General features: G+C 41.7%; 1 protein-coding gene and 1 long non-coding RNA gene across 12 annotated transcripts in view; one reads left to right on the forward strand and one right to left on the reverse strand.

Moving 5' to 3' along the window:
• Ergic2 (ERGIC and golgi 2) overlaps positions 1-9,169 on the reverse strand; it is a 32,332-nt gene extending 23,163 nt beyond the window's left edge. For 3 of the 11 annotated variants that reach the window (XM_087657085.1, XM_087657083.1, XM_087657081.1), the window contains exons 1-3: positions 8,765-8,817; positions 3,076-3,218; positions 1,484-1,592 (exon numbers count right to left, since the gene is read on the reverse strand). Coding sequence is in view for 5 of the 11 variants with exons in the window: in XM_087657081.1 (XP_087513207.1) it covers positions 1,484-1,592; positions 3,076-3,181 (215 nt within the window). In the remaining 6 variants the exon portion in view is untranslated. 11 annotated transcript variants of the gene reach the window in all.
• Positions 8,966-13,041, forward strand: LOC147995158 (uncharacterized). The gene is made up of 2 exons (XR_015687169.1): positions 8,966-9,226; positions 12,252-13,041. It is a non-coding gene; the product is annotated as an uncharacterized LOC147995158 (long non-coding RNA).
• Positions 13,042-26,332: the final 13,291 nt, after the last annotated feature.

A 26,332-nucleotide genomic window follows, 5' to 3' on the forward strand; every position in this document is an offset into this window, starting at 1 on the left:
TAGAAAGTGAGCCTGGGTCAGGATAGATGACTGCACACTACCAGAGAAGCATCTGGTACTTAAGGATTTACAGCCCTTTCCCTCCGAGACAGGCTCTCACTGTGCAGCACTGGCTGGCCTAGAACTCACTATGTAGGTCAGGCTGATCTGAAACTCACAAGAGATTCATCTGTTACTGCCTCCTGGGTGCTGGGATTAAAGATGTGTACTACTAAAGCCGGCTTTGCATGGCCTTTAAACAAGATTCAACCAATGCTTTGCTTTCAAATGACTATGCTCATATAAAATTAACTTTCAAATACCAGAATTCATTACTTGGTGGTTTGAGTGAGAACTGTCCCCAGTAGACTTGTGTAGTGTTTAGGGAGGTTTCATAATCTTGAAATCTTATTGGCAGAAGTGCATTCCTGGGGGAGTGCTTTGAGGGCTTTATATAACCCACCCCCACTTCCTTAAAGGACTGTTGTATCTAATGTTTAAATGTCCAAGACTACTGAGACTTGCCTTAGTTTCCTAAGTGTGAATTAAAACGTGGCCTACTAGCTAGCTGCTGCAGGCATGTGCATGCCTTCTCCAATACATGGACTCTAGCATGAACATACTCGATTCTGTGCTTCCCATCAAAACATTTTGCTTTGAATGATTTATTTTCAAAGGAATTAAAATTTTTAATCACAGTTTTAAAATTGTCTGGAACTCAAACCACTCGATGTCAGTCCATATATACAGTTCAGGGAGAGCTGAAGGAACAAGTGGTGGGGATCAAGAAACCAGGCTCCTAGTCCACCATGCTTCAAACAACGTGGATATTCCTTAGAGACCAGCAATAAGTCCTTGAAAAGACACCGATACTCTGAGTAACAGATGAGCAACAGTACAGGTGAATAGACCAAGACCCAATGAAGAGTTACTGTGAGTTATCTGGGTCATCAAGCCCATGAGAAGAGTTCCATATTTTATTATTTCTACTTTACAGAACAGAAAGTCAAAGCACACACACACATAGATGCAGTGACATGCTCAGAATTGTGTAGTCATTAGCAGAGCCAGGATATGAAGGAAAAGTGAGCCCATCTCTGCCTATAATCAGACACATTTAATAAACCAACTGAGTGACTACTGTCAAGCTACTTTCGTCTCCTAGTACTTTGTCTTCAAAGTTTAAAGTAATATATATCAAAACTCAGCTCAGCTTAGACATAACTGCCACATCCCCAGCTAAGGCATATTTCCAGGCTTTTTGTTTTGTTTTGTGTGTTTATCTTTTCTTTTGTTTAAACAAGTTCGTACTGAACCTGTTTTAGAATTTAATCAGTATTTAAATGATTCTAAAATGTTTCACTTTATGCAAGCAACTAATGAGACTTTTCAGTACTATTTCTTCGAAACTAAGAAAAAACAAAAACAAAGCAATGGACATTTTTAAAAGATATTGTTTTAAAAACTGTGAATCTAAAGGTATCCAGAAGAAAAAGTTAGTTACCTAGAAAAATCCTTGTCTACTTCGTATTCATACTTCATCCATGTATCTTGATACACTGAGAATTCCATTATTGTTAATAAAGCCATAGTGGTAAATGCTATTAGAGAAACTGAGAAATTCAACAAAAATAACAAAAGACAATTAAAACAATAAAAAAGTAAACAGCTATCTTAAGCAGGACTAAACTTAAAAGTGAGTGTCCAACATGAACATTAAACAGTATAAATAATTTACCTTAAAATGTTATAGGTGTTTTAAAACAGCTCAGAAATGAAACCTAAGGAGCAAACATCTGCACACTGAGGAAAAACTTGTCCTCAGTTCAACCGCCTCTCACGAGACAGACTTGTCACAGTTTGCACAGCACAAGGTTTGTGTGTTTACACAGCAGTCACAGATAGGATAACAAAAATAAGCTGCTGATGGCACCAGCTTACAAATGGCTCCTCGGTATGTCCTAAGGAATACACACGTGCTTATAACACAACTTGCACCAAATAAGCTCTCTAAGCCATAAAATACTTTCATCTATTTTGCAATATCCTAAACATATATTGTTACTGCAAATTAAGTAAAAAACTAGTAAAAAAGAGTCACTAAATACATACAGCAATATTTGAGGCAGCTTGTGCAACAAGAACTGGCACTCTCTCACTAGTAAGAGTCCATCATGGGAATAGAACTCGCAAGCCATTTTATTACACTTTGGTTTGTTTTTTATTTGTTTGTTTGAATCAGAGCCTCAATCAGGCTAGTCTAACTGGCTATGTAATCAAGAATGATCTTGAGCTTGAGATCCTAACTCCATATCCAAGTGCTGGGATTACAGTCATGTGCTACCTGGGTAATGCCCATTTATTTATGTGGTGCTGGCGTTCATAGTCAGGGCTTCACACAGAGTAGGCAAGCACCATCAACTGAGCTATATACAGCCTTCATTACACACTTTTTATCCAGTGAAGTTTCAAAAGCATATGAAATATCACCATATTAATTCACCTTGGAGAAAGAGCAAAGTATTTATACTATAGGTACAGATTTTTCTTATAGATTTCATCACTTACTTTATTTAACAAATGCTCTTTATTTGTACCAAGTGTTACTCTAAACATTTTTACCATAAAAACTTACATCATTAATACATTAAACCTAGCAATATAAATGCCAATCACCTCATTTCATGGAAGAACTATGGCAGACAGAACTTAACTAGCTCTCACTCCACTCTAGGTCCTATGAAACTCAAAAAGACTTTCCCACAGCAAACATTTACCATTGCTCAACCTAGAACAGAACAGGATGTGTCAGCAGCCTTTCCTAACTCCCTCCAGTTTCAAATTCACTTACACATAAGAATTTTTATGGAGAACAATGCACAACAGGATGGCACGGAAGCCACTCTGCACTGCTCTGCTCACTGACACTTTAATAAGCCCTGCTGGAGGCACGGGCACTGCCAGATGCTAGAGTTAACACAGATCACAGAGGGCAGCAAATGGGCACAGGACGAGCAGTTACAAAGACCCAGTGGTGAGGTCTTCCTCCTGGCCAGTGCCCACATGCTGGTGAATCAGAGTCGGAACTGAGCTCACCTGTTCCCCCACTGGCTGATGTCTCCACATAGCTGTCAGGAACCTTGGGAAAGGCATCTAACTCTTTCACCAAACTTAAGGTTTTTCTCCGATTCAGTCGCCTCATCTTCAGAAAAACCTTCCTTTTCCTTCATATAGTCATGCTAAAAAACAGATAAATATATAGCCAATTTTCTCAGAAATTAGCAATGCACATTTTACTCTTTTCTCCATTCCTACTGACAAAATTAATGAAAGGCAATATGAAAACGCACATTAAAGTGGGAAACTGTCCATTTTAGTTAAAGAATTACAATTAGGTTGAAATATTTATTTATACGTATATACGTGTGTCGGGGCAGGAGCTACAAGGCGAAACAAGCTGAGGTGAGTTCTCAGATACTTATTCTAAATCAGCAACACAGGTGTCCCTCAGTGTCCACAGGGAATCGACTGCACAGACAGTAGGGACACACACGGCACTCCAGACTTCTCCTTAGATGGCACACCTGCTAACAATCCAGCACTTCTGCTCACACACTAAGATCATCTCTAGGTCACTTACAGATCTAAGCAGAAACCTGACTGACCTTTCAATCATTCAGTCTCTATTCGCTATACATGACGGGATTTATGTGTGTTATGTATACGGGGGCATCTGCTCATGCGTGTACAGCTGCATATGTGCATGTGGAGGGCAGACATCAATGCTAAGCATTCTCTTCAATCTCTCCACTTTATGTTTTGAGACATGGTCTCCTATGAACCTGGACCTGATCAATTCCTACAGCCTGGGGCCTGGATAACCAACGAGCCCTAGGCATCCTCTTATCTCTATCTCCCCACTGTTAGGGTTGTCAGGTATGCCAGCACACAGAGCTTTAAACATGGGCACTACGGATCCCAACTCCAGCCTTCAAGCTTGTGCAGCAAGCACCAGGTTGAGCCATCACCATAGGCTCTTATTCACCTCTAAAAATATTCATGCGTTTCAAAGAAAAGCACTGCTGCGCCCCAAACTCACACCTAGCTCACAATTTAAAGGAATGTGATGTCTCTGTCTATTGAGTTTAAATTTTATTCCTCTCTCATGTTCTGACTAAACTGGCTTTGGGGGCTGTTATCTTTGGAGGTACTAAGCCCAAGAAACACTTCATATTGTAGCCTTATTTAGAACATATTTACATTTATATTCATACTCTCACCCTGACCCCGTGTGTGTGGGGGCGGGGGGGTGGAAGGGTGGGAGGGAGGGAGGGAGGGAGGGAGGGAGGGAGGGAGGGGAGAGAGAGATCTCCTTTCTCATGAAGCAGCCTCTTTCCTTGAAACTCAGTGAGCACCCCAATCTCAAAACCAAAAGCTGACAAGCCAAACCACTTCAAAACCCAGGCTTTTGAAATCAGACTTGATGCTCATTTTTCCAAGGGATTCCCTCATTTTTCATTCATATTTTGGATTCCTTCGAATCTTCATTTCAGTTCCAATCCTTCAGAAAACTACCGCCTTGCCTTCTACTATATATTTTTCTTTCCTAGTGGTCCACCACTGAAATACTCAACACCGGCCTTCTACTTTCCTGTCTATTTTCCCTTGACCATCCTAACATGGCTTACAGAATCCTTCACAAACCAAGGCCATCAAATCAAATATCTTGCAGTCTAAGTTCCAGCAACACTGAAAACCTATCAATGTTCATTCTTTCCTCTCTGCCAGAATTAGTCCTTGTCCTCTCCCTCAGCTTTCCTAAGGACTGATCCCATTTACTCTTCTGTGCCTCATATGACTAGAACGGTTTCTACCCAGGGACTGCACATTCCATTTTCTCCACAGGACAGTCAAAGAAAGCTTCATGTCTAACTTCACCTTTGCAGTGCCAGTGCCTGTAAGTATTAAGGGAAGGAAGGAAAACACACAAAGTAGCACAGACTGCAAATCTAAATAGTGTCAAATCTGGGTAAATGAATACTTAAAAACACTATCCATAGGAAGAATTTCTCACTGTTCAATATAGAATCACCAGCTTTTAAACAATGGCTGTATTATAACTACTGAAAAGATGAATAGGGGATTCTACTTCCAAAACTTAAGTGTATTTTCATAATACACTTAATTAGTAGTTCCTTTTAACATACATATGAAAGTATGGCAAGCATCTGTTAAGTTTCACCAACCTCCCAAACACACACAATCACGCATTTCCTCCCTCATCTGGCTACTACTCTGTCTCAAGCTTCTGCCATGATTCTTTTCCGGGACTGTCATTTTAGAAGGAAACAGGCTGTCACTCTACAGCTTCTATCCCATCCCAGCAACCTCACAACTTACAACTTCTTCCAAGAAAGCCATTCAACCTCTAACACTTGTCACAGTATAAAGCCACTGTTATGACATGAACATGCTACCCAACTGATTAAAAATTAAAATTAACCTGCTTTTTATGAAATCCTCATGTTGTAATTCCCATTCAATACTTCATTCCTAAGACTCTCAAGGTAAGAAAGTCAGGTCATGTTTCTCTCCCTACCTCTTCTCTTTAGCGCCTGCCTCCCCTAAACAATCGACAGCTAACTCAGTAAAACTCAATGTCCTTTACATAGGAGCTTGATTCTTCAATGACAACACTTTTATTCCTTCTTATAAATGAACAATCAAACATTTTTCCCAGGAAGGTGCAAGTGGTCCTATGGAGAGCAGAGATTTAGTCCCAAGCAGTCTGGCAAAGTCTGATCCAAATCCCAGTGCTCCTGTCTCCAGGACTTGTTGCCAGCCTCTCTGCACTGAGATGCATCTACAGCTCCCTATGGCCTCTGCACCTGGATCAATCAGCAATCATCTTATTTTTCTCATCCCACCATCATCTGATATCTCCAAAGGCACCATGCCCACGTGTGGTGTGTGTGTATGCACTACCCAGGCAAACCACCTATGTGTATACAGTAGAGAACACTGCTTTAGATATACTTACTTAGTAAAACTAACACTATATCTATGTCCATCTTCAAACCCAGCTTTCCTGGCATTACTCTTGTATCCATGACCACAGTTTCACAAAAGGGGGTCTCTGCATGATGCTTCTGTTTACTGTAGACAGTGATCTCTAATACTACATCTGGTTCCTTTGCTATATCCCTTTGTTTGTATATTTAACAAAAATAAAACTTCAAGAATATGCTGATAGTAGTAAGACAATAATTAACAACTGCTTAAGATATATAACAAACATCTTTATGCTGACATGATGAGAACAGGATACAGAACTGAAAATACTCAATTATGTTAGATTATTTCTGCAAACAAAATGGAAAGAATATTTTGAAATGAAACTTACTTAATGAAATTTATTGGGGAGGGGGACACCTGTACCACTGCACTCATGTAGACATGAGAACACTTTATCTTCTATTACAAATATTTTGAGTCACCTTCTATTTATTGTAATAGTAAATGATTAGTTTACCACTGCATTGTGGGTTGAATTATATCACCAAAGAGATATGCTGAAGTCAAAGGCCACGGTATTTGTAAATGAACCTTATTTGGAAATATTTGGGCCTTTGAAAACATATTTAGATGAAATCATAGTGGATTAGGATGATCCCAAATTAAAGACTGATGTCCTTTCAAGGCCATATGCAGGAGAGAGTGATATGCAAAGGCTGAGTGCAGAATGTTCTTTTTCATGGGTTACTCAGAAGCCAGAAAAACAAGGAAGCACACTGTCCCATACCTTCTGAGAGAGCACCTTGGTTTTGAACTTTGAGTTCTAATATCTGAAGAGAATAAAAAAAATTCCACTATTTCAAGCCTCCCAGTTTATAGTACATAGGTCTAATCTTATAACTTTCTAAGTGATAAAAAAGTTCCCTGGGAAAGCAAGTAATATGCTGTACAAGTTTTGTGATCTGGAAAACACAAACCAATCAGCAAACTCTCTTCTAGGGACTTCTTACTAGCAGTTATGACAAATCTGAAGGTCCTAAACTCAGAATTCCTTCCATATTGTTATCTAAAAGGGTAGGACATATGGGCTGCCAGTTATTAATCAAAATAGAAGTGGGTGTTTAATAAATATACTTTTCAGAAAAGATATTTGAGATGTATTTATAATCAGGATGTTAGAAAGTGTGAGTACCTGAGTGGATAATTCCACAAACTGAAGATGGTGTAAACTAACGGAGAAATGTTAAGAGAGCGAGACTACCAACAAGCATCTTTCCAGCTGGACTCTGGCAGTGCTCCCAGCAACAGGCAGGAAGGACAACAGTATCTACTCAATCAAAGTGCATAAAGTTGAAACAAGGAGATACAAAATAGAGAGGAAAGGTCAACAGCACAAAGTTTGAAATATGTTCTCTAGGAGCAAGAGTATCTTTAACAAGTTAGGAGGCAGTACTGTTATAAGTAAGACTGTACATGGGGAAGCAGAGAAAAATTACTCTGCATTAAAGAGAGGTAGCAGTTTTCCAAATCGAGGACAAGTGTTTAGAATTCCTGTTAAACACACCCACTCAAACGTTTAATCAATTTTAGGGATTAGAAAGAAACTATTTTTTCAAATACCTTCTTCAGTCTCTACTGAAGGAGTTCCCTAGCTTTTTGAGGTAACTCTCTCGTTTTATTGGGGAGGAAACTAGGGCACAAAAGTCAAAAGATAAGATCTCTGCCATTAAAACAGAATTAAAACCTAGGAAAACTATTAAAAAGAATTTGTAACACAGTCTAAAACCAACTTCTGTTTATAAATGAATTATTATTTAAATGACAAACCCTGGTGAAAGTAAATGCTATTTTCTAAATCTTTGCTGCTCTTGTCCTAGACTACAGGGACTTCCTTTCAGAGACCTCCTAACTTGCCACGTTTCTGTAATGTGTATCCCATGAGGCGAAATAATGTGCAATACTCAGCAAAGCAGTAAAGTTTACTATCAGAAAGCTCCTTCCCCCGACCCTCACTACAAAAGCCTGGAATTCCTATTTCTTAGGATCTTCCTCTACAAGCTGGAATAGTAACTTAAGACAACTAACAAGAAAGGTAGGCAGACAGATCCTAGGCAAATACGCACACTGGAGGCTGAAGAAGTGAAAGTCGGAATTACAACCTCAAACCAATGAAGAATGTCTATTTTAACTGTCTTTAATTGCTTCTGAAAGAAAGCCTATCCCGAAACACCGAAACAGCTGTTACTTGCCTATAGTCGAGGGCACTGAATTGCACACCTAAAGTTAATAAAACGTTTGCCCATGGATCTCTGAGATCCAGACTACGATACCCACAGCTGTCCGGTAACAGAAATTGAGCCACCGCCTCCTGAAAGGGTCAACAGCTGACAAACGGGACACCCATACCACCTGCCTTGGCGTCTGCGCCCGCCCCGGCCTCTCTCTCGGCCTGGTTTTTAACTTAAAGGACGAGAGAAAGCACGGTGCTGGCGGGGCTGCTGCTGTCCACGACAGCCTGGACGAGACAACGGAGGGCGCGGCCAACCCGTGCGGAGCCGAGCACCGAAGCTCCCCGGCCCCGGGGCACGGACGCCGGCGGCACTCGGCAAGAACGCCCCCAGGCAGCGGAGCGGCTCCGCGGCCAGCTGCTCCTCAGAGCCACGGAGAGCACAGGCCAGCACCAGGCCTGGGAACCCCTCAGCCGTGCCCACGTCCCCGTCCGCCCGGAACCGCCGAAGGAAACGGCCCCGGCGGGGTTTTAGCGTCCTACCCAGTGGTACGGTCCCAGCCGACCGCCATGTTTCACAGAAGCCCGGGTCGCCCGAGCCGGGCGCACACGAAGATCTCGCGAGAACAAGGGCAATTCTCACCGCTGACTGTGTCCGAAGGGACCGCAAGTGGAGAACTCGCGATATTTCCTGTGTTGATGGTGGGTGACGTAATCAAACGGCGCGGTCAACCTGAAAGGGGCGTGGCTACGTGGAAACGAAGTGAAACCACGAGGCATGTCCCTTTCTAGGAAGGGAAGTTATCTTCCGATTGACGCGGAGACCCACCGAGTAGAAAGGCTCTCACCTCTACAGACCGGAACTGGTCACTAGGCACCTTAAGGCGCGGGCAGCACTGTGTGGTTCAGGTGGTTGAGCGGCCAATAGCTTTGCGTCTTCATTTATTCCGGTCAAGAACACCTAAACGTCCCTTGTCGGGCTTGGGGAACAGCTTCAATTGTTCGGTCAGTGTGCTTAACGTTTCTTTACATGTAAGCTACACAACAAAGCAAGATAGTGTAGTCCGTTGCCCCTCACAGCACAGGACGAAATAGAGCGGCTTTGGAAAAGAAGTTGGCTCCGAAATGCTGGAAAGGAAGCCCATTCCAGCTCCCTTTCCACCCATTTGCTACCAAATTTTAGAGTCACGCGTTGTCACTTAAAACTCGGGATTACCCAAAAGAAAGAAAAAAAAGTTATAAGAAAGGCGTATTTATTACGAATGTTTACACAGAGATCACTTTTTGAAGTGCTTTTTTTTGTGTTTTCGCTATTTAATCCTACCAACACTGTTGCAAAGAACTACTATTATTTACTTGGTTGGTAGGTAAGGATTAGTTAACAGCTACCAAAAAGAAAGAGACTGGGAAATCTTGACTACAATAAGTACTAAACTGTACACCAACCATTCAAATCACAGTGTTTCACTTTGTGTATATCCCTTTACTAAGAAGGGGAATTTCATCGCTCAAACTAAGGACAAATGCATGCCCTCTGGTGGCAATTTAATCTCCAGGCTTTCAAGATTACTACAATTAATCATAAATTCCTACTTGACTTAAGGTTCATGGTTGAATGGGATTAAACACAGCCTCAAGCCAAGATTTCCTAAATTAAAAATCCAATCTAACATGTTAATAGTGTGTGACTTTGAGCATATTGCATTTCTTTGTATCTCCATCCCCTCATCCGTGAAATGGGCTTAATAATGTGTTACTAGAAGTCTAAAATGCAAACTTAGCTGTAGATTTATTGGCAGCTCTTCTGTGTCCCTTTTTCTGTCCCCATCCCCAGGTGTGAAGTGACAGGCTCTTGCTTGGATAGAGGCTAGGCTGTTGTTCCTTTAGTTACACCTGATCCCTTGTCTCCAGAGTCAGTTTCCTTTAGGGTAATAACTATCCCCTGAGAGTTGAGTTTCACAGCATGTCAAAACTAAACAATTTGACCCTGCTATTTTTAAAATAACAATTTTCAAAACTAGCAAGCATAAAAGTTAATTTTTCCCAGAGAGTGAAACTTGTTAACCAATCAATCAACAGTTTGCTTCTCTGGTTTTCTATCATGCTTTTGTTTTGTTGTTGTTTTGTTTGGTGCTTGGGATCAGATTTGGGGCCTGATACAAGCGAAGCTGTACCACTGAGCTATGCTGCTAGGATGACCTGCCTGACCTCATAGGTTAATTTCCATATTATTGGTGATGTTATATCTGGGAAACAGTCTGCTTTTGAGAGACCCCATCCCATTATGTCTCACTTATTGAAGAGAGGTTTTATAGAGTAGGGTAAAAATGTTCAAAGTGTATTTTCATGACCTCTCTATACTTCTCTGTGGATTGGGTGCAATCTTTAGCTAGTTAATAACAAAAGTAAGAGAAACTGAGTACTCTTTAAGGCTCACATGTACCTCAAGTGGACTTTGTGTCTTACTCCTAGTGCAAATCTATTCATTCTTTATATATAGAAAAACGAACCTCATTACCAGCCTCAAATTCAACTGGATCAAGTCTTCTGTGTTTGTTTCTACTCCCTAGCTATCCTCAAACTGTTGCCCAGCTTCTTGACTGCACGCAGAGCCTCTTTACCACAGGCTTCAGCTACCAGTGACTACTAACTTTCCACTCATATTTGTATTTACTAGTTTTTGTTTGTTGAGACAGACTTTACCTATATCCCAGGCTGGCCTTGAACTTAGAGCAGTTCTTCTGCCTCCGCCTCCTGCGTGCTGGGATTACAGGTATGTAAGTGGAAACTTCTGGTTTCTTTGGAAAGTCTGTTATGTCGAATGATGGTCTGCCGGGGCACACGGGTGAAAGGATGTTTTCCTGAAGCAGACACAGGTAAAAGGATGCCTTGCTATAGTAAACACGTGAAAGGACCAGTGATGAAGGAGTATAAATATGACCCCACAGGTGTGAGCTACACTTAGCTGGAACACATTCTCATCATTGTCATTTATGGGCTTCTGCCATTTTCCATGTACCAGCTTGGAGCTTGAAAATCTGAGTTTTCTTATTTATATGAGAACTTAGGTCCATGATGTTGCAGTAGTTCCCAGTTTTCCCATTAAGCCTTTTTCCTTCCTCATTCGTTTGTCTCCAAACATGCATTTTAAGTAGCCCATCTTGAAGCTCACTGGTTCTGTCTAATCTGTTTTTGATGGCTCCCATGACATTTTCAATTTTACCGTGAATATTTTTCATCTTGGGAATTGTTCAGTTGCTTTCAGCTTTTTGAGATTCTCAATAAGATACTGAGACTTTTCTGTATTTTCCTTAAGATTACCAAATTTCTTGCCTAGGAAGCTCAAGGCCCTGGGTTCAGTCCCCAGCTCCGAAAAAAAGAACCAAAAAAAAAAAAAAAAAAAAGATTACCAAATTTCCTTTAATGAGTTCAGCTTCTCACTGAGGCTTTGCCCATGCAGGTTACTGCATGGTCAGTTTCTGGCACTTTGAGTACTAGACAAGCTCACTGTTCCCTAAAAACTCTTGGTGCAAGGTGGTGTGACACATGTGCACCCAGGGGTCAGATACTCTACACAAACTTTGAGCCTGTTTCTCCTGAGAGAACCTGTTGTCACATCCTCGTTTTAACATTAGATGGCACCCAGGTGCAGATCTGGTGGGATTCTGTTGTCTGTCCTCACTGTTGCTGGTTTTAGATGGGAATCAAACCCAGATTTGATTCAATATCCTTCTTGGAATATTGTTGAAAACAAAATCGAGACAATCTAGAAATGACCTCCTTGAAATGATTCAGGATTCTCCCTGGTAACAGATTAGGGTCAGATGCCTTTTCCACAGTCACGGCCCTGTGGTTAGAGTCTGCTGGATTCTACCCACTTCTGGTCACAGTCAATAACCATGGATAGATTCTCTTTCGTTGTGTTGTCTTTTTTCTCTGATGATGATTTTCTTTGTTGTACATAATTGTTTTAAAAATTAGTTTTTTATAATTCCATTTGTCAATTTTTCCTGTCTTACGTGTTTTGAAGGAACCAACCAGAAAACAATAGCTATCAACATCTTGATGGTTCCTCTATGGTTTCCCAGTGGTTTCAGAACTTCGCGTCTTTGCTCAGTGATTTTCACCCATGTGCTGTAGGGTGTACTGCTGGTCTCGGAGGACAAGCTCCTCACTACCCCTAACAGTGCAAAGTCGTCTGTGAGTTGGCTCATAGTCACTCTGCTGAGCCAAGCATGGTTCAGAGTCTGCCAACTTTAAAATCTGGGAGCAAGCTGGAGAGGTGGCTCAGTGGTTAAGAGCACGACTGCGCTTCCAAGGGTCCTGAGTTCAAATCCCAGCAACCACATGGTGGCTCACAGCCATCTGTAATGTACTTATATATAATAAATAAATAGACTGCCATCGGAGAGCAGCAGCCATGGCCCTGCGCTAGCCCATGGCCGTGGGCCTCAACAAGGGCCACATCAGCAAACCAAGACATAGCCTCACCACAGGCGCCTCACCAGGTTAGTGCAGGACATGATCCCGGAGGTGTGCTGCTTCATGTCCCATGAGCAGCGCGCCCTGGAGTTGCTCAAAGTGTCCAAGGACAAGCGTGCACTCAAGTTCATCAAGAAGAGGGTGGGCACGCACATCTGAGACAAGAGAAAGTAGGAGGAGCTGAACAACGTACTGGCAGCCATGAGGAAGGCAGCAGCCAAGAAGGATTCCTGAGCCCTTCCCCAATGAAAAATCGTTTTGACAAAAAAGTAAATGAATCTTAAAATAAATAAATAAATAAATAAATAAATAAATAAATAAATAAATAAAATCTGTAAGCTTTGGCATGTTCTGCCTCAGTTTTCTTTTACATATTTTTTGAGATTATAATGTAATCATGAGGAGTAAACCGATTGATGTTTATAGTGATCATAGGTATTTGATGAATAAAAGCACAGTGTGAAAGCAAGTGTTAGAGGGTCTTTCAATACCAGAAGGACTTGTTGGTCATGAGGAGCCAGCACAAGATCCTTAACATGCCACACTCAATTAACCTAATTTCATTTTAGAAGATCTAATTATGAGGTGGCTAGGGGGAACAGAATAAAGTTAATGAATTTCAACTTGAGTAAAACACTTAATAAGTGTCTCGTGATGCCTGTGTAAGCTGAGAGGGAAAAGTAAGTAGATAATTTGACAGCTAGGAAGTCCATTAACCATCAAATGATGAAGTAGCCATGTAAGAAATGTTAACTTCTGGGAATGTATTTCTTAAGGTTTAGTTTTTCAGAAGAGAATGGGAATGCAGTCCCCTCCACTATCACAAACTATACAGTTGAGTTTACTATGTTTGGGGAAATCTCAGGGGACAACATATCCAAGTGACATGAATAAGCTGCTTGCTGGGAAAACACCTCCTGATCATAGAACCTCCCTGCCAGGTTAGTCTCTCTGTCTCTGTCTCCCCCTCCCCCTCCCCCTTCCTCTGGGTATGGGTGTGTGTGAGTGTGAATGAGAGAGAGAGTGAGAGAGAGAGCGCGCACGTGCACAAGCAGGCACACAGGAAACTGGAAACATTTAGGAAGTGGAGCTTTAAGGAAGAAATCCACCTGGTCCCTCTACCTTGCCATCATGTAAGGATCCATCACAGGCCCAGGAAATCCTGGACTGAGACCTTCAAACTGAAAGCCCAAATCAACCCTTCTTTGTCACAGGAATGAATTGATGACCAATAACGTTTCCTTCCTATCATACTAGAGACTTACAGTCACCCCTAGTTTTTCTAATAGATTTCTTCCTGCTGCTGGACTGGGGCACCCAGGGACCACCAGAAGTGAGTGCTTTGAAACCTTTCAGCCTGCTTGAGTGACCCAAGGGACCATCTAGGCTCCCCCTTCCCACATTCCCACTTGTAGAGGATACCTTTTTAACAGTCAACACCAAGTGGGTGGCTCCAGTATTGAGTAAAAAAACCAAACTTTCTCTTCAGATATATAAGAGATAACTCAAGGCTTCTTAAAAATAACAACAGGACTTCGTTAAAGGGAGAGGACAGACCATTGGCCTCACCAATCTCCATTTTCGGTAAAAGCAGCTGATAGAAATCGTATATACCTGATACATCCCCCTTCTGGGGATGTTGAGAATTCCCTTTTCTAATGTTGCTGCTCACAAAACACACTGGTTCATCCCAACACTGCTGGTGGCTGAGGGACCTCATGCAGGGCTTTGGAACATTCACCTGGAGTAGTCTCTTTGTTCATCACTGTTAGCACTGGAGGGTGGCACTCCCGAGGACCTTGCTTCCTTACATTTTCTAGGGCAGCCACATCTCTGCTGTGGAAACTCTTCAAAGGCATCTCCCTGTCGAGGAAGGTTAGTTTCTAGATCCACACTCAGTCACAGGCTCTGAATATCAGAAGCACAATGGAGCGTGAGGAAGGCTTTCAGAAGTGCCTTCATCTTGATACACATGTAGTCGCCCTGCCTTTCCCTCACTCTACTTCAGGGCAAGACTCCCTTGTGCATGGTCCTTTCTCATCCAATGCCTGACAAAACCTTCTTCATGGCTTTCTTTATACTTACTGATCCTTTACTTGTAAGCCTCTTAGATCTGTATTTTGAGATAATCTCTTTTCTTTGTAAAGGTATTATGTAGAATTTTAACTCCTAATAATCTTAATATTACTAAATAATCTTGTTAACAATTTCCTTGCTCATTTATTCCAAGGTATTGGGTTTAGTAATGAATTTAACAAGATTACTTAGTAACCTTGTTAAGATTTCTAAGGCCAAGGAAGAAAGCAATCTCGAACTGTTTTATCATATGCCAAGAATAGGAATATGACACATGGCTAGACCCAAATATATAGCTTTTTATTTATTTCACATTGCTTGAAAATAAATGACCCAACTGTTTTATCTCTGTCTCATGGAGAATATAGTGATAAACATTTATCCTCCTCTTACCAAACCTGTTTTAACAATTACTCCTAGATTATCCACAAAGACTAAAACACCAGACAAACACAATCAACATCTCAGGCTGTTTTTTTGTTTCAAACAAACACACCCAAAACCTCAGAGGCTGCTGTGGGTCATGCACATAGAGCAAGAAGCATTGTGGAATCTTAGTCAGGAAACAGGTAATGTAGTAATTATACCCCTGATATAATGCAACACACTGAAATCAGTGGTCTATAGCTGAAGTGTAAGGTTCCCATCTGCAGTATTATTAAAGATACATGCCAAACCTGTCAGGCAAAGTAGTTCACAAATTATCTTGGATAGACAAAGATAAACCTCTTTAAGATGTAAAAAAAAAAAAAAAAAAAAAAAAACCTTGTTTATTTATTCCTAGGTGTTGGGTTTTTTATTTGTTTTATTTTTTATTTGTTTTTATTAGTTTTATTAGGTTTTTTGTTTTGTTTTGTTTTCTTTGAGACAGGTTTCTTTGTGTAGCCCTGGCTGTCCTAGAACTTGCTCTGTTGACCAGGCTGGCCTTGATCTCAGAGATCCACCTGCCTCTGCCTCTCAAGTTCTGGGATTAAAGTTGTGCACCACCACCACCTGGCCAAGATGCCATTTTTTTGGTTTTGACTGTTTTTTTTTAATGATGTTGTAAAGAGGATGGTTCTGATTCCATTTCAGCATGTTTTGTTACTAGTATGTAGTAAAATCAAAACACAGAAACTGTATATTAACTTTGTAACTGCTACTTTTATCACATCTGATTTTCTACTGAGCACATATTTTAAGTATAGGATAAACCTTTTACTATTTTGTACTGGGAAACGTCTACATTCTCGTAGGAATCACTTCTCTTTGCGTACAGGGGTAACTCAACCATGAGCATGCTCAGTTCACAAGCATGTGCTGCCTGCTCAGAAACATGGAGGCTCATGAAACCATTGAATGGAAAGTTTATTATAATAAACAGAGTTTACTCCAGGTCACCTAAAATTGGAAAATTTGGGGTCTCAGTGATCCTTGCTGGTTCCTTGTTTCTCTAGGGGGACTAATCTGAGAGAAAACACACACACACACACACACACACACACACACACACACACACACACCGTTGTTTTTCATATAGTCTCATGTAGCCCAGGCTGGTCTTTGTTGGGGGTTGGTTTGGTGATGATAATCATTTAAATACTAAATTCTGTACCCCAAGCTCTGGTTGCCCCAAGACAAGCGAATTCCCATGTATACCAGCTTTTGTTGTACAAACCTTACTCCCCAATTTAAAACCATTGGTTAAATAGTAGTGGTACAGCCAATTACTGGAGGGAATAGAGGCAGGCAGTTTTCGGTTACCGAGCTGGGAATCACAGGTAGGGACCACCAGGAGGAAGGAGAGGAGGAAGAGGAGGAGGAAGACAGAAGGAACAGGAGGGCTCCATTACATGTGGTGGACGAGGAGGATGTGTCTGTGAGGAATGGAGCCTGAGGAGGGCAGGCTGGCAGAGCAGAAATAAGCCAGGGAGAATCAATCAGCACATATTCAGGAGCACAGTTAGGAAAGTAGTCAGTCTAGCAAATAGAAAGTTAGATTAGGGGTAATCCTCTAGGAATTGCATAGAGCTAATTAAATAAATCCACAGGACTGTGGATTGATTATTGAGGGCTTGCTGGATTGTATTATTATTAATAAAGTTTATTAGAAACCATTTTATAGGTCTTGAACTCATTATGGAGCTAAAACTTCTGATCTCCTGCTACTCTGTCCCCAGTTACAGAGTGCCCACCCCAACTTACATGGTGCTGACGATGGGACCCAGGGCATCCTGTATCCTGGGGAAGGACTTGCCAGCTGAGCTGTGTCTCGGCTCACACGCCTTGTTTTATTTTAGGAATTCTCCAATATAAAAGAATCTCTTGTGTTCTATACTGAAAGCGGTTAGAGGTAAGTTAAGGTCATAGTCAAGGACGCTTTGTTGATTATTCAGATGTTCTTCTCATTATAAGTCATTGCTAAGTCAGCTGATCAGACCCGGTCTCCTCAGGTTAGAGCCAATGATCCCATTGCAGGAACATTGCGACTTTGTGAAGGACAGGCAGAGGAGCCTTCTCACTGCCATAAGAAACAAAGTAAGGAGATCAAAAGAGGATAACGGATAATTTTGTGAGTTATTTGCTTTCAAAAACCCTCCTAGTCAACAGCTGGCCAGCTATTAGGTAAAGAATCAGAAGATAAATGGCTTGAATATCTGTTTTACCTTTAACTCTGATCAATATGAATTGATAGCATATGGAGAATATAATCTTTATAGATTCAAGCTCCTCCAGCATTGATTTACAAATATCCAATATAAAGCCTTAAATATTTTTCAGAACTATTGAAAATCCCAAGTTTACTTGTCCAACTTTTTTCTGATGAAGAAAAAATTTACTGAGGCAATTACTGATTCTTATAGCTCACAGTTTCCCATTTCTAATGACATGAAAACATTTGCTACACAGAGTGGTGTGCGTCTCCTCTGACCCACTGTGTACACAGGGCTGTGCGTCTCCTCTGAGATCCGCTTTGACGAATGCTGTCTACACTGTCTGCGGCCCACCCTTTCTTGCCCATCACTAATCACGTGCCTCGTCACACACCAGTTTCAGTTGCCAATGTTTTAAAACAGGTTTTAGCATGGGATGAAACAATTCTCCTTGCTGTCTGCTCCTCACTGGCCTGGAGCTTGCCAAGTAGATCTGCCTGTCTCTGCCTTCCAGCATTGGAATAACCTGTGTGCCATCACACCTGGCTTTTTATGTGTGTTGGGGCTCAGACACAGATCTCGCTGCTTGAAGGAAGGCCAGCACTTTATAGACTGGGGTATCTCCCCAGCCCTGAGGCTACATGGAGCTTTTCTCCCTAGAAGTGTATGTCATGAATCAGAGGCTCAAAGGTTTAACTCTTAGCTGGCCAATTGGCTCTGGGCAATTTATATCCCCATGTGAGAGTTTTCTTTATGTTTACATAAAAGAGAAGCTCAAAACATGTTTTTAAAATACAGTGTGTAAGTTAGGTTAGAACGTGGCGGATGAGCATGGTGGCTGTTGTCAGAATACACCTTAGACCATGTGACCCATGCAGCATCTCAGTTCTCATTGCATGCAGGCTTTGGGAGGACTTGGAAATTCTTGTAATAATTAACATGTTATATAACATATAAATGTCACCTGTTCAGAAACATGCTTGCTGATTTGTGACACATGTATTTTTGTGTCACACCCTCATATCCCTGTCTTCCCTCCCTGTGCTCTCTCTCTCTCTCTCTCTCTCTCTCTCTCTCTCACACACACACACACACACACACACAGAGCCACACACACAGAGCTATGGGCCTTCACCCCTGGAAACTTCCTCCCTGCTCACTCCACTCCCTTTGGCGTTTCCATCCCACATATATTTTAATGTACCTTACAATGCCTTATTCCTTGTTACCCTTTAACCTTGTTATGGTTTGGGGTCCATTTGGTGGTTTACTGGGTCCCTGACCTACATACAGCAGATGCCCCACAGATATCTGTAGGGAGGAAGGGAATTATGTTCAAGAAGGAGAAAGAAGAAAAGCACTAGCACATTTTAGTCATTGATATTAAAATACTAGTTGAAGAATGATCAACTATTTCCTTGAATTAGTAAGAAACTAATGCTACTCTTGCATGAAATGTTATCTCCCGCAGGGAGAAATATGGCATTTTATATTACAGGATGTTATGCACAGCACGGACGAAGTAATACTTCCATTTCAGCTGTGCAGGTCTGCTAGCTATAATCTGAAAAGACACAACAGTCCCATAAGGCTCTAGCTGACAATTTCATATCACAGAAATGCTAGGTTAGAAAATTGCAGGATGCTTTCAGTGATACTACAACAAAGTCAGAGTTTCCAAAAAGGCTATATAAAAAAGGCATATTTTCTAGAAGACATCTTTCTGTATAAGAATCTGATATACAGAGAGCACATAGGTTAGGGATGGGATAGTTTCATCTTTTCACTGATTTCGCATGCATTAGTTACTTCGCTGTCACTGTGGTAAAACACCATGACAGCGGCAGGAGGTGGAAACTGAGCTCGCATTTCAACTATAAGAACAGTGCAGAAGTGCACAGCGCATTTATCACAACACCCACACGGTGGACATTTCCCAGTCAAACCACCACATGCTACTTCCTGACCCACATAGGCTCGTGAGAAATATCATAATGCAAAATACATTTAGTCCATCTTCAAAAGTCCAGATTCTAAAATTTCTTCTGAGACTCAAGTCTTCATTGTAACTCCCTGTAAAACAAAAGGTGAATAATATTCTTCTAATGTAAGACACAGAATATATATTGCCATTGCAAAGGAAGGGACAAGACATCGGAAATGGTGGACCAAAGCAAGACCAAGATCCATCAGGGCAAATACTATGTCCTTGTAGCTCCATGTCTAATGCCTGGGACTTTAATTTCAAATTCCTGTGGCTTTGCTGCCCACAGCACACCTTTCTTAATCTCTTCGGGTGATTCCATTTCTCTTACACAGCTTTTCTCACAGCTCCCACGGCTCTGGCAACTCTAACATCTCAGCTTCTGTCCTGCAGCCCAGACTCTACTTTGATATCCTTATTCAATGGCTTGTAGGGCCTTCTGCCCTCTCAGCCCCTTCATATACGGACTTCCCTACCACATGATGCCCAGCCTCAGTGGCTCGCTGGAACCACAGAGGAAGAATCCATGACCCTTTCACTCTCGTAACTCCAAGATGCAAGGAGAAAGCTTGACTGGCAGTATTCTAGGAGACAGGTAGTGATCTGAATTAGAGCAAAGCATGTCACAGTTTGGACTAGTCAGAGATCTAAATGGCTGCTGCACTTAGGAAGAAAGATTTCTTAGATAAACGTTATGTCTTTATGAGTCAGTGACTTCATCTCTTAGATGAATTTAGCCTCAAAAGCAATCTCAGCTTCAGAGCTCTTTAATGGCCTATGTGTACTTCTGAATCAGGTATGCACCCATGCTTACAAAGGCATCTGCAGGTGTTTCCAGGTTTCCTTATCAACCAGTGTTGCCCCCACTTCTCTCCTGACCACAAGCCAAAAACCTTCCACTGGTGGTGGCAAGTCTGTTCTGTTGGACAGAAACATGTCTGCCCCTACATGCTGAAGAATGAAGGCTGGAGATGCTTACCAACCTTTTGCAGTTACATCACTTTGAGAAAGTCCTTTGTGTGCTTTGTTTAATTCTTTTTCATTCATCTCCTCTACCTTTCCTCTTTGCTCCCCTTTTAGTCATCTTCTGAACCACCCTCTACTATATGGTCTCTTCTGGCATCCTGACTAGATTGTGTTGGAAGTTCGGCCCAATTCACTTTTTCCTCAAGGTCCCTACTGTTAGTACCTATTTCTTTGTAAAGTCCTATTTTCAAAGCAATAATATAACTTAGGAAAATAAAGGCCAAACATCTTATTGTTGCTTCAGGCATGGTCTTCTTGTAGCCCAGGCTGTTCCTCAATTCACTGTGCAGCAAAAGGAAATGGTCTTGAATTCCTGATCCTCCTGCTTCTAACTCCCTCAAAAACTCATTTTTAATCATGTATGAGCTGCTTTCCTGGAAAATGCCCAAAGCAAAAATAAAACCTTAGTTCCAGGAAATGTTGGTTATCTGTCACTCTCTGTTCACTATGGCTTTCTTTCCAAGTAGAACTGAGTCTCAGTTCTAACAGGAAGGCTTTACTGATGTTTAGTGCAATTCTGAACATCCACAGACACTCCAGCTTTTCTCTATGACCCAGTAGGGGTGTAATCAGCATCAATGCTCTGGGGTTCCAGCTTTGCCCCAGTTACAGAACATGTGACATTCAAAATTCTGGAATTCAAAAGATCTGAAAGCCACAGACCATGTTACATAAGGGAGAGTCACTGTCATGAGCACCAGTGATCTGGGATTTTAGAAAGAGAATCAGTCCTTGTTCCAGTTGGATACATGTTCTTGTGTGAAAATGGAAAGAGTTCATTACACTTAATTTGTCCTGTGTTCTTGATTTCTTGAGAGGATTGTTGTGGTGAAATTTAAATCAATTTGGAGATTCAAAGCGTTCTCAGAAATGGCACAGTGGATTTCACCATGTGCTCCTGTGATAAGTGTAAGTGTCGTCATCCCACAACCTAGACCTATCTGAGAAGAGAGACTCAGTTGAGGAAGTGTGCTAACTGAGGTAAAGAGGCCCACTCTGGCTGAGGGCAGCACCGTTTCATTGTCTAGATCCTGCAGTGTGTAAGTAAAGAAAGCTAGCCAAGAGAAAAGCAAGCAGGCAGCATGGGTTTCATCAGTTTCTTCATGCTCTCGATGTGTTTGTGTTTTGATTGACTGCTCAGAGTTCCCTTGACTCTCTCTCTCTCACTAATAGACAGTGACTGGGAACTGTGAGCTAAAACAAGTGACAGAAATGAAACTAGGACAGCTGCTGAGTTGCAACGCACCTGAAGACCTGTTCCCTGAAGCCTCAGTCAGTTAGCCAGCCATTTATCTTGCTGGGAGAAATGATTAGATTCGGAACCCATGGTTAAAGTCTGGCAAAGAACAGTTTGCTGATCCTACTGGGACATGCCTTTCACTTTTCATCTAGCTTCATTCAAGGGCACATCTGGTGTCTTGCTTATTCTCTCTGTTTCATTAGTGGGGGGAAAATGAGCATTTACAGAGTGAAATCTCTGATATAGTCACATCTAACCCATTAGTTTGTGAGTGCATCCTTGATGCCTCCCACCCCTTGCTATTCCTCAGAGAACTCATCATCCAGCAGGGGAACCCTGCACACACACTTTGGCAAACAGCAGAATAACAGCAGGCCTACAGGAGATGAAGAGCTTCAGGGTTCTACCCCAGTGCCTCAGCCTGTTATTTCGGAAGGGTTCATTTTATCTGGATGACTATTGTAGCCTAAGCAGATATTTCTTCATCTGTTTTGATCTAACAGTAAATGAATGGCTACCTAGGCTCTATTCTTGTTGTATCTTCTCCTCTAGTTAGGATAAGGTTAATAAGGCAAAATAATTAAGTTCGTTCTCCACTCAAAGAGACTAGTTCAGTGTGCTTTGCACGATCTTTCAGAGGTTTCAGTTCATCTTTGTACTCTTTCTCAACATGAATCTGCCATAGAAAATCTGCCTGGATATGTGGTTTGGTACAAATTTTCTTAACACCATCCATCTCCAGCCAGTCACTTTCTTCTTATAAATGGGGATAGCAGTCTCAGGTGCCCAGATTTGTTAATCCTTCTGTATGAACAGCAAAGTGGGAGTGGGTTAGTATCGAGATGCATGGTCCTAACATCTTAAAAAGTAGTGAAAGAACTAAGCAAAGCAGCATGCTCACATAGACAAACATGTGGAAGTTCTTTGCCGTGCTTAAGAATTTTTGAACATGTACAACAGAGAAACATCTTTACCATTCTCAATGCCAATTTTTGGCATCTTGAATGAAGTAACTCAAAGAATACATAAAATGACTGTTATCAACACCACTTACTGACTTCTGTATGGTTGCACAGGAACTCAAACTCAATCATTTATGGGGCACCCTGGGCTATAGGGTCACATGTTGCCAACAAGCAAATAAAACAAAAGGTAGAATAAAAATAATTCATTTAACTGAGGTCACAAAAATCAAGTTCCATGGGCTTCATCCCCTCTCATCCTGTCTTCATTCCTTTTCTTGCTATACAGAGCAGGCTGGCCTTGAACTTCCAGTGGTCCTCCTGCCTCTCCTCCCGAGTTCTAGATTACATTATGTGCCACCACATCCTGCTGGCCTTTTCAATTATCTTTGCTCCTAGTCATCATCTGGAGTTGGGTGTGTATATAGGTCATGGAGAGACAGAGGTGGGTGAGAAGGAAAAGAATAACAACCCGTAAAACATGGGTGGTGGACTACGGAACTTCTGTGTTCCTGAAAGTTTATGACACACACCTGACCCTCCATTTGCTATTTTTTTTAACTAAAATCCAAAATCCTTCAGGCAAAGACAACAGCTGTTGGAGGAGAATTAAGAGCAGAGTTGATTCTGATGACAGTCTTTATCGTTCACACCCGGGATCTTAACACAGAAGACATGCAGAAGGCTAAGGCCCAGGGCTCTGGTATGAGTTTAAGTGATTCTGTGCACTTCTCCAGCACCAGGCGCCTATTCATAGCTGCAAGACCTTTGCCAACCAAAGCTGTTGACCTAGGGCAGTGCACGAGAGCTGGTCCTGATGGCTTGGGAGCAGGGGAGCTGGTGGGCTGACCAACTTAGCTTCCATCCAGGCCCAGAGACAGGGCTTTGAGTTGGCCTACCCCATCCATAAACCCATCTACCTCATCCATAAACTGCTGGAGACCATGAAAGGACCGGTCTTACAGACCCAAAGCTGCATGGCACAGGGCAACAACAGGATATTCGTGACAAGTCCTAATGAGGATCCAGTATTGACGAGGTAGCAGAGACCTGAGTCAGACCAGTGACTCAACACAATGAACTTTTACGGTTAAAGCTGTTTAGGAAAAGGGTGTATTGTGTGACATATCACGGCTTCCACGGTGAGATGAGTTTTCTTAAACTGGGTATTTATTATTATTATTGTTTGTTTGTTTTCTTTTGGTAGGGAAGTTTTGGGGGTGAAGGGTGAATGGAGAGATGAATGGGATTGGGGTATATGATGTGAAATCCACAAAGAATATCACAAAGACTCTCTTCTCTAGCTCCCACCGACTAGAAGAAACTCACAGTTTAAGGTTTTCCAAAGAAAATTTCCTACCACAGACTTTGAATGTTCTTTCTAGATAAGTCTCTGGGTCACCTGAGGAGTTGTTATCTGCAGTGTGGTGGCAGTTGTTGTTTTGTTTCTATTTGTTGTCTCAAGTTAGGCAGGATCTGTGTTTGGTCAGAGGACGAATTAAAAACACTGAAAACCAGAGCACAATGTGTAGTCAGAACAAAAGCAGCTTCTGTCCAAGAGCTGTAGGCCTGTGGTTATAGCAGCCAACATCTGAGAGCTGCATACCCAGGTTACTGTAGCCACCATCTCAAAGATACAGACATGGGTTGTAGCAGCCACCATCAAAGGGCCACAGACCCTGGTTATACATTCACACATACTCTGGATCTAGAGTCCATAGCTACTTATCCAGATGAAGTTTCCAGAGCCACCCTAATTTCCACAAAATGCCAAGAAAAATGAACAAGATTGAATATAAGAAGTTAAGGGAAGTGCCAACTGAAAAAAGAAATAACCTATTTTCAAAGGCTGTTTTAAACCCTCATAAACACAGAAAGACGTACCTTATAAGAGCCAGTCTTTGTTAAGTTGTAAACTTGTTCTGAGACAAGTTTATTATGTCGGACTAAGAATTGTAAATTAATCAAACTTTGTTGTTCGTCTAAAGCTCAGTTCAGATTCTAGTACAACATGTCAGAGTGACCTTGTAATGTGGAACAAAGAAGGAAAACATTTACTCCCCTGCGATTATGGCTTTCACTAACCCAGACAGCTTATCAATTGATGTCTTTCCATGGTTCCTTCTCAGAGGATTTGAACTTCAAGCACAAACACTACCTAGGAAATTAGCCCAGTTATGCTCCGTGCTGTGAGAGGCATGGGGACCATTTCTCCATGTCAGCCTTTGCTCTGCTTCCTCAAGGCCCAATAACCCTCAATCCTGGACTGTCGTATTCCCTCCTTTTCCATAAAACATCTCTGGAGCCCTTATTAAATATCACAAGTATTTTCAGTTCAAGAAAAAAAATAAGGCTTTTTTGACAGTATTAAGAATACATAAGTATTCTTATGAGTTTTGAGAATACATAAGAAAAACCCTGCATTGAAAATAAAATAGCTGTGGTTTGGGTTCATTTCAGACCGTAACAACATGTCTGACAGGGAGGCTTCCCAGGACACATTTTAACAGGTCCTAAGAACCAAGAAATGGGTTGAAAGTCTTCAGTTCACAAATAGGCAACACTCCCCATGTTATTAGGATCCAGGGCACTGGCTACTTGTAGGGGAGTGAAAAGCACAGAGGCAGGCATGGGTTACGCATGTTGGAAGCTCATTTAGGTTTTCGATCCAAGGGGTCAGTTACAAAGTCGTTTACTTTATGAAAATTACTCCACCTACAAATGTAATGTTTCGATGCCTTTGATGACCTTAAAATGAATCTATGGCTGGAAAACAGCACAATGGTCTAGAGATCCTGAAGAAGACAGTTTGGATTTCCAGCACCCACATGGCAGCTCACAACTGTAACTCCAGTCCCTTCTGACTTCCTAGGATATCCAGCAAGCATGCTTTTTGCAAACACACATGTAGGAAAAGTATTCATAGACACAGAATAACTAAATAAGTCTTTAAAAAGTAAACTTGGATATCTAGCACATTACCATATCAAAGTCCCCAAATGAAGAGATGTCTAGGGACCAGACCCACCAAATGCCAACCATACACCAGCACTTCTGCTTGGAGACTAACCTCCCATTATTTCCAGACTCTTCATCTCAGGAAAAGTCACTGCAGTTATTTTTCAGTACTCTATTCAAAGCAGGTTCCCGAACACAGGCGGGGATCTTGGTTCTGGCCATAACTAGCCTCATTTCCATTTCACGCTTGAAGACACCAGCTCAGTCATGGGATTCAAGATGCCCTTTATTAAGAGCACTAACACCCGTTACAGAGTGCCTTGTGGAGGGTAATGCTCTCATAACAGAGACCATCATTACAGCCATTATCTGCTGGGCACTCTTAATGGGGAGACTCATTTTATTTTCAAAGTCACCCTTTAAATCATTGGTTGGCAGTAAGAAAACATTTAAGTCATTCTTCTTTGTTAAAGACAGGCTTTTCTTGCTCTATATGTAGGTCAGGTTGGCCTTTACCTTGGAATCATTCTTCCTCAGGCTCCTGTGGGCTCCTGGGATTACAGATGTGTTCTACTATGGCTGGCTTAATTCTTCTTTCTGTACAATCTACTACACAGACATGAAGTTTAAGCCTATAATGCTAGCTAGCTGCTTGGAAGCTGAGGCAGGAGTATCCCAGATTCAAGGTCTGTCTTGGCTATAGAGTAGATTCAAAGCCCCATGGGAGGGCGTAACGTTGCTGTCTTGGAA

The sequence above is a fragment of the Rattus norvegicus genome, chromosome 4, assembly GCF_021556685.1.
Source record: "Rattus norvegicus strain SHRSP/BbbUtx chromosome 4, alternate assembly SHRSP_T2T, whole genome shotgun sequence".
NCBI classification, from domain to species: Eukaryota; Metazoa; Chordata; class Mammalia; order Rodentia; family Muridae; genus Rattus; species Rattus norvegicus.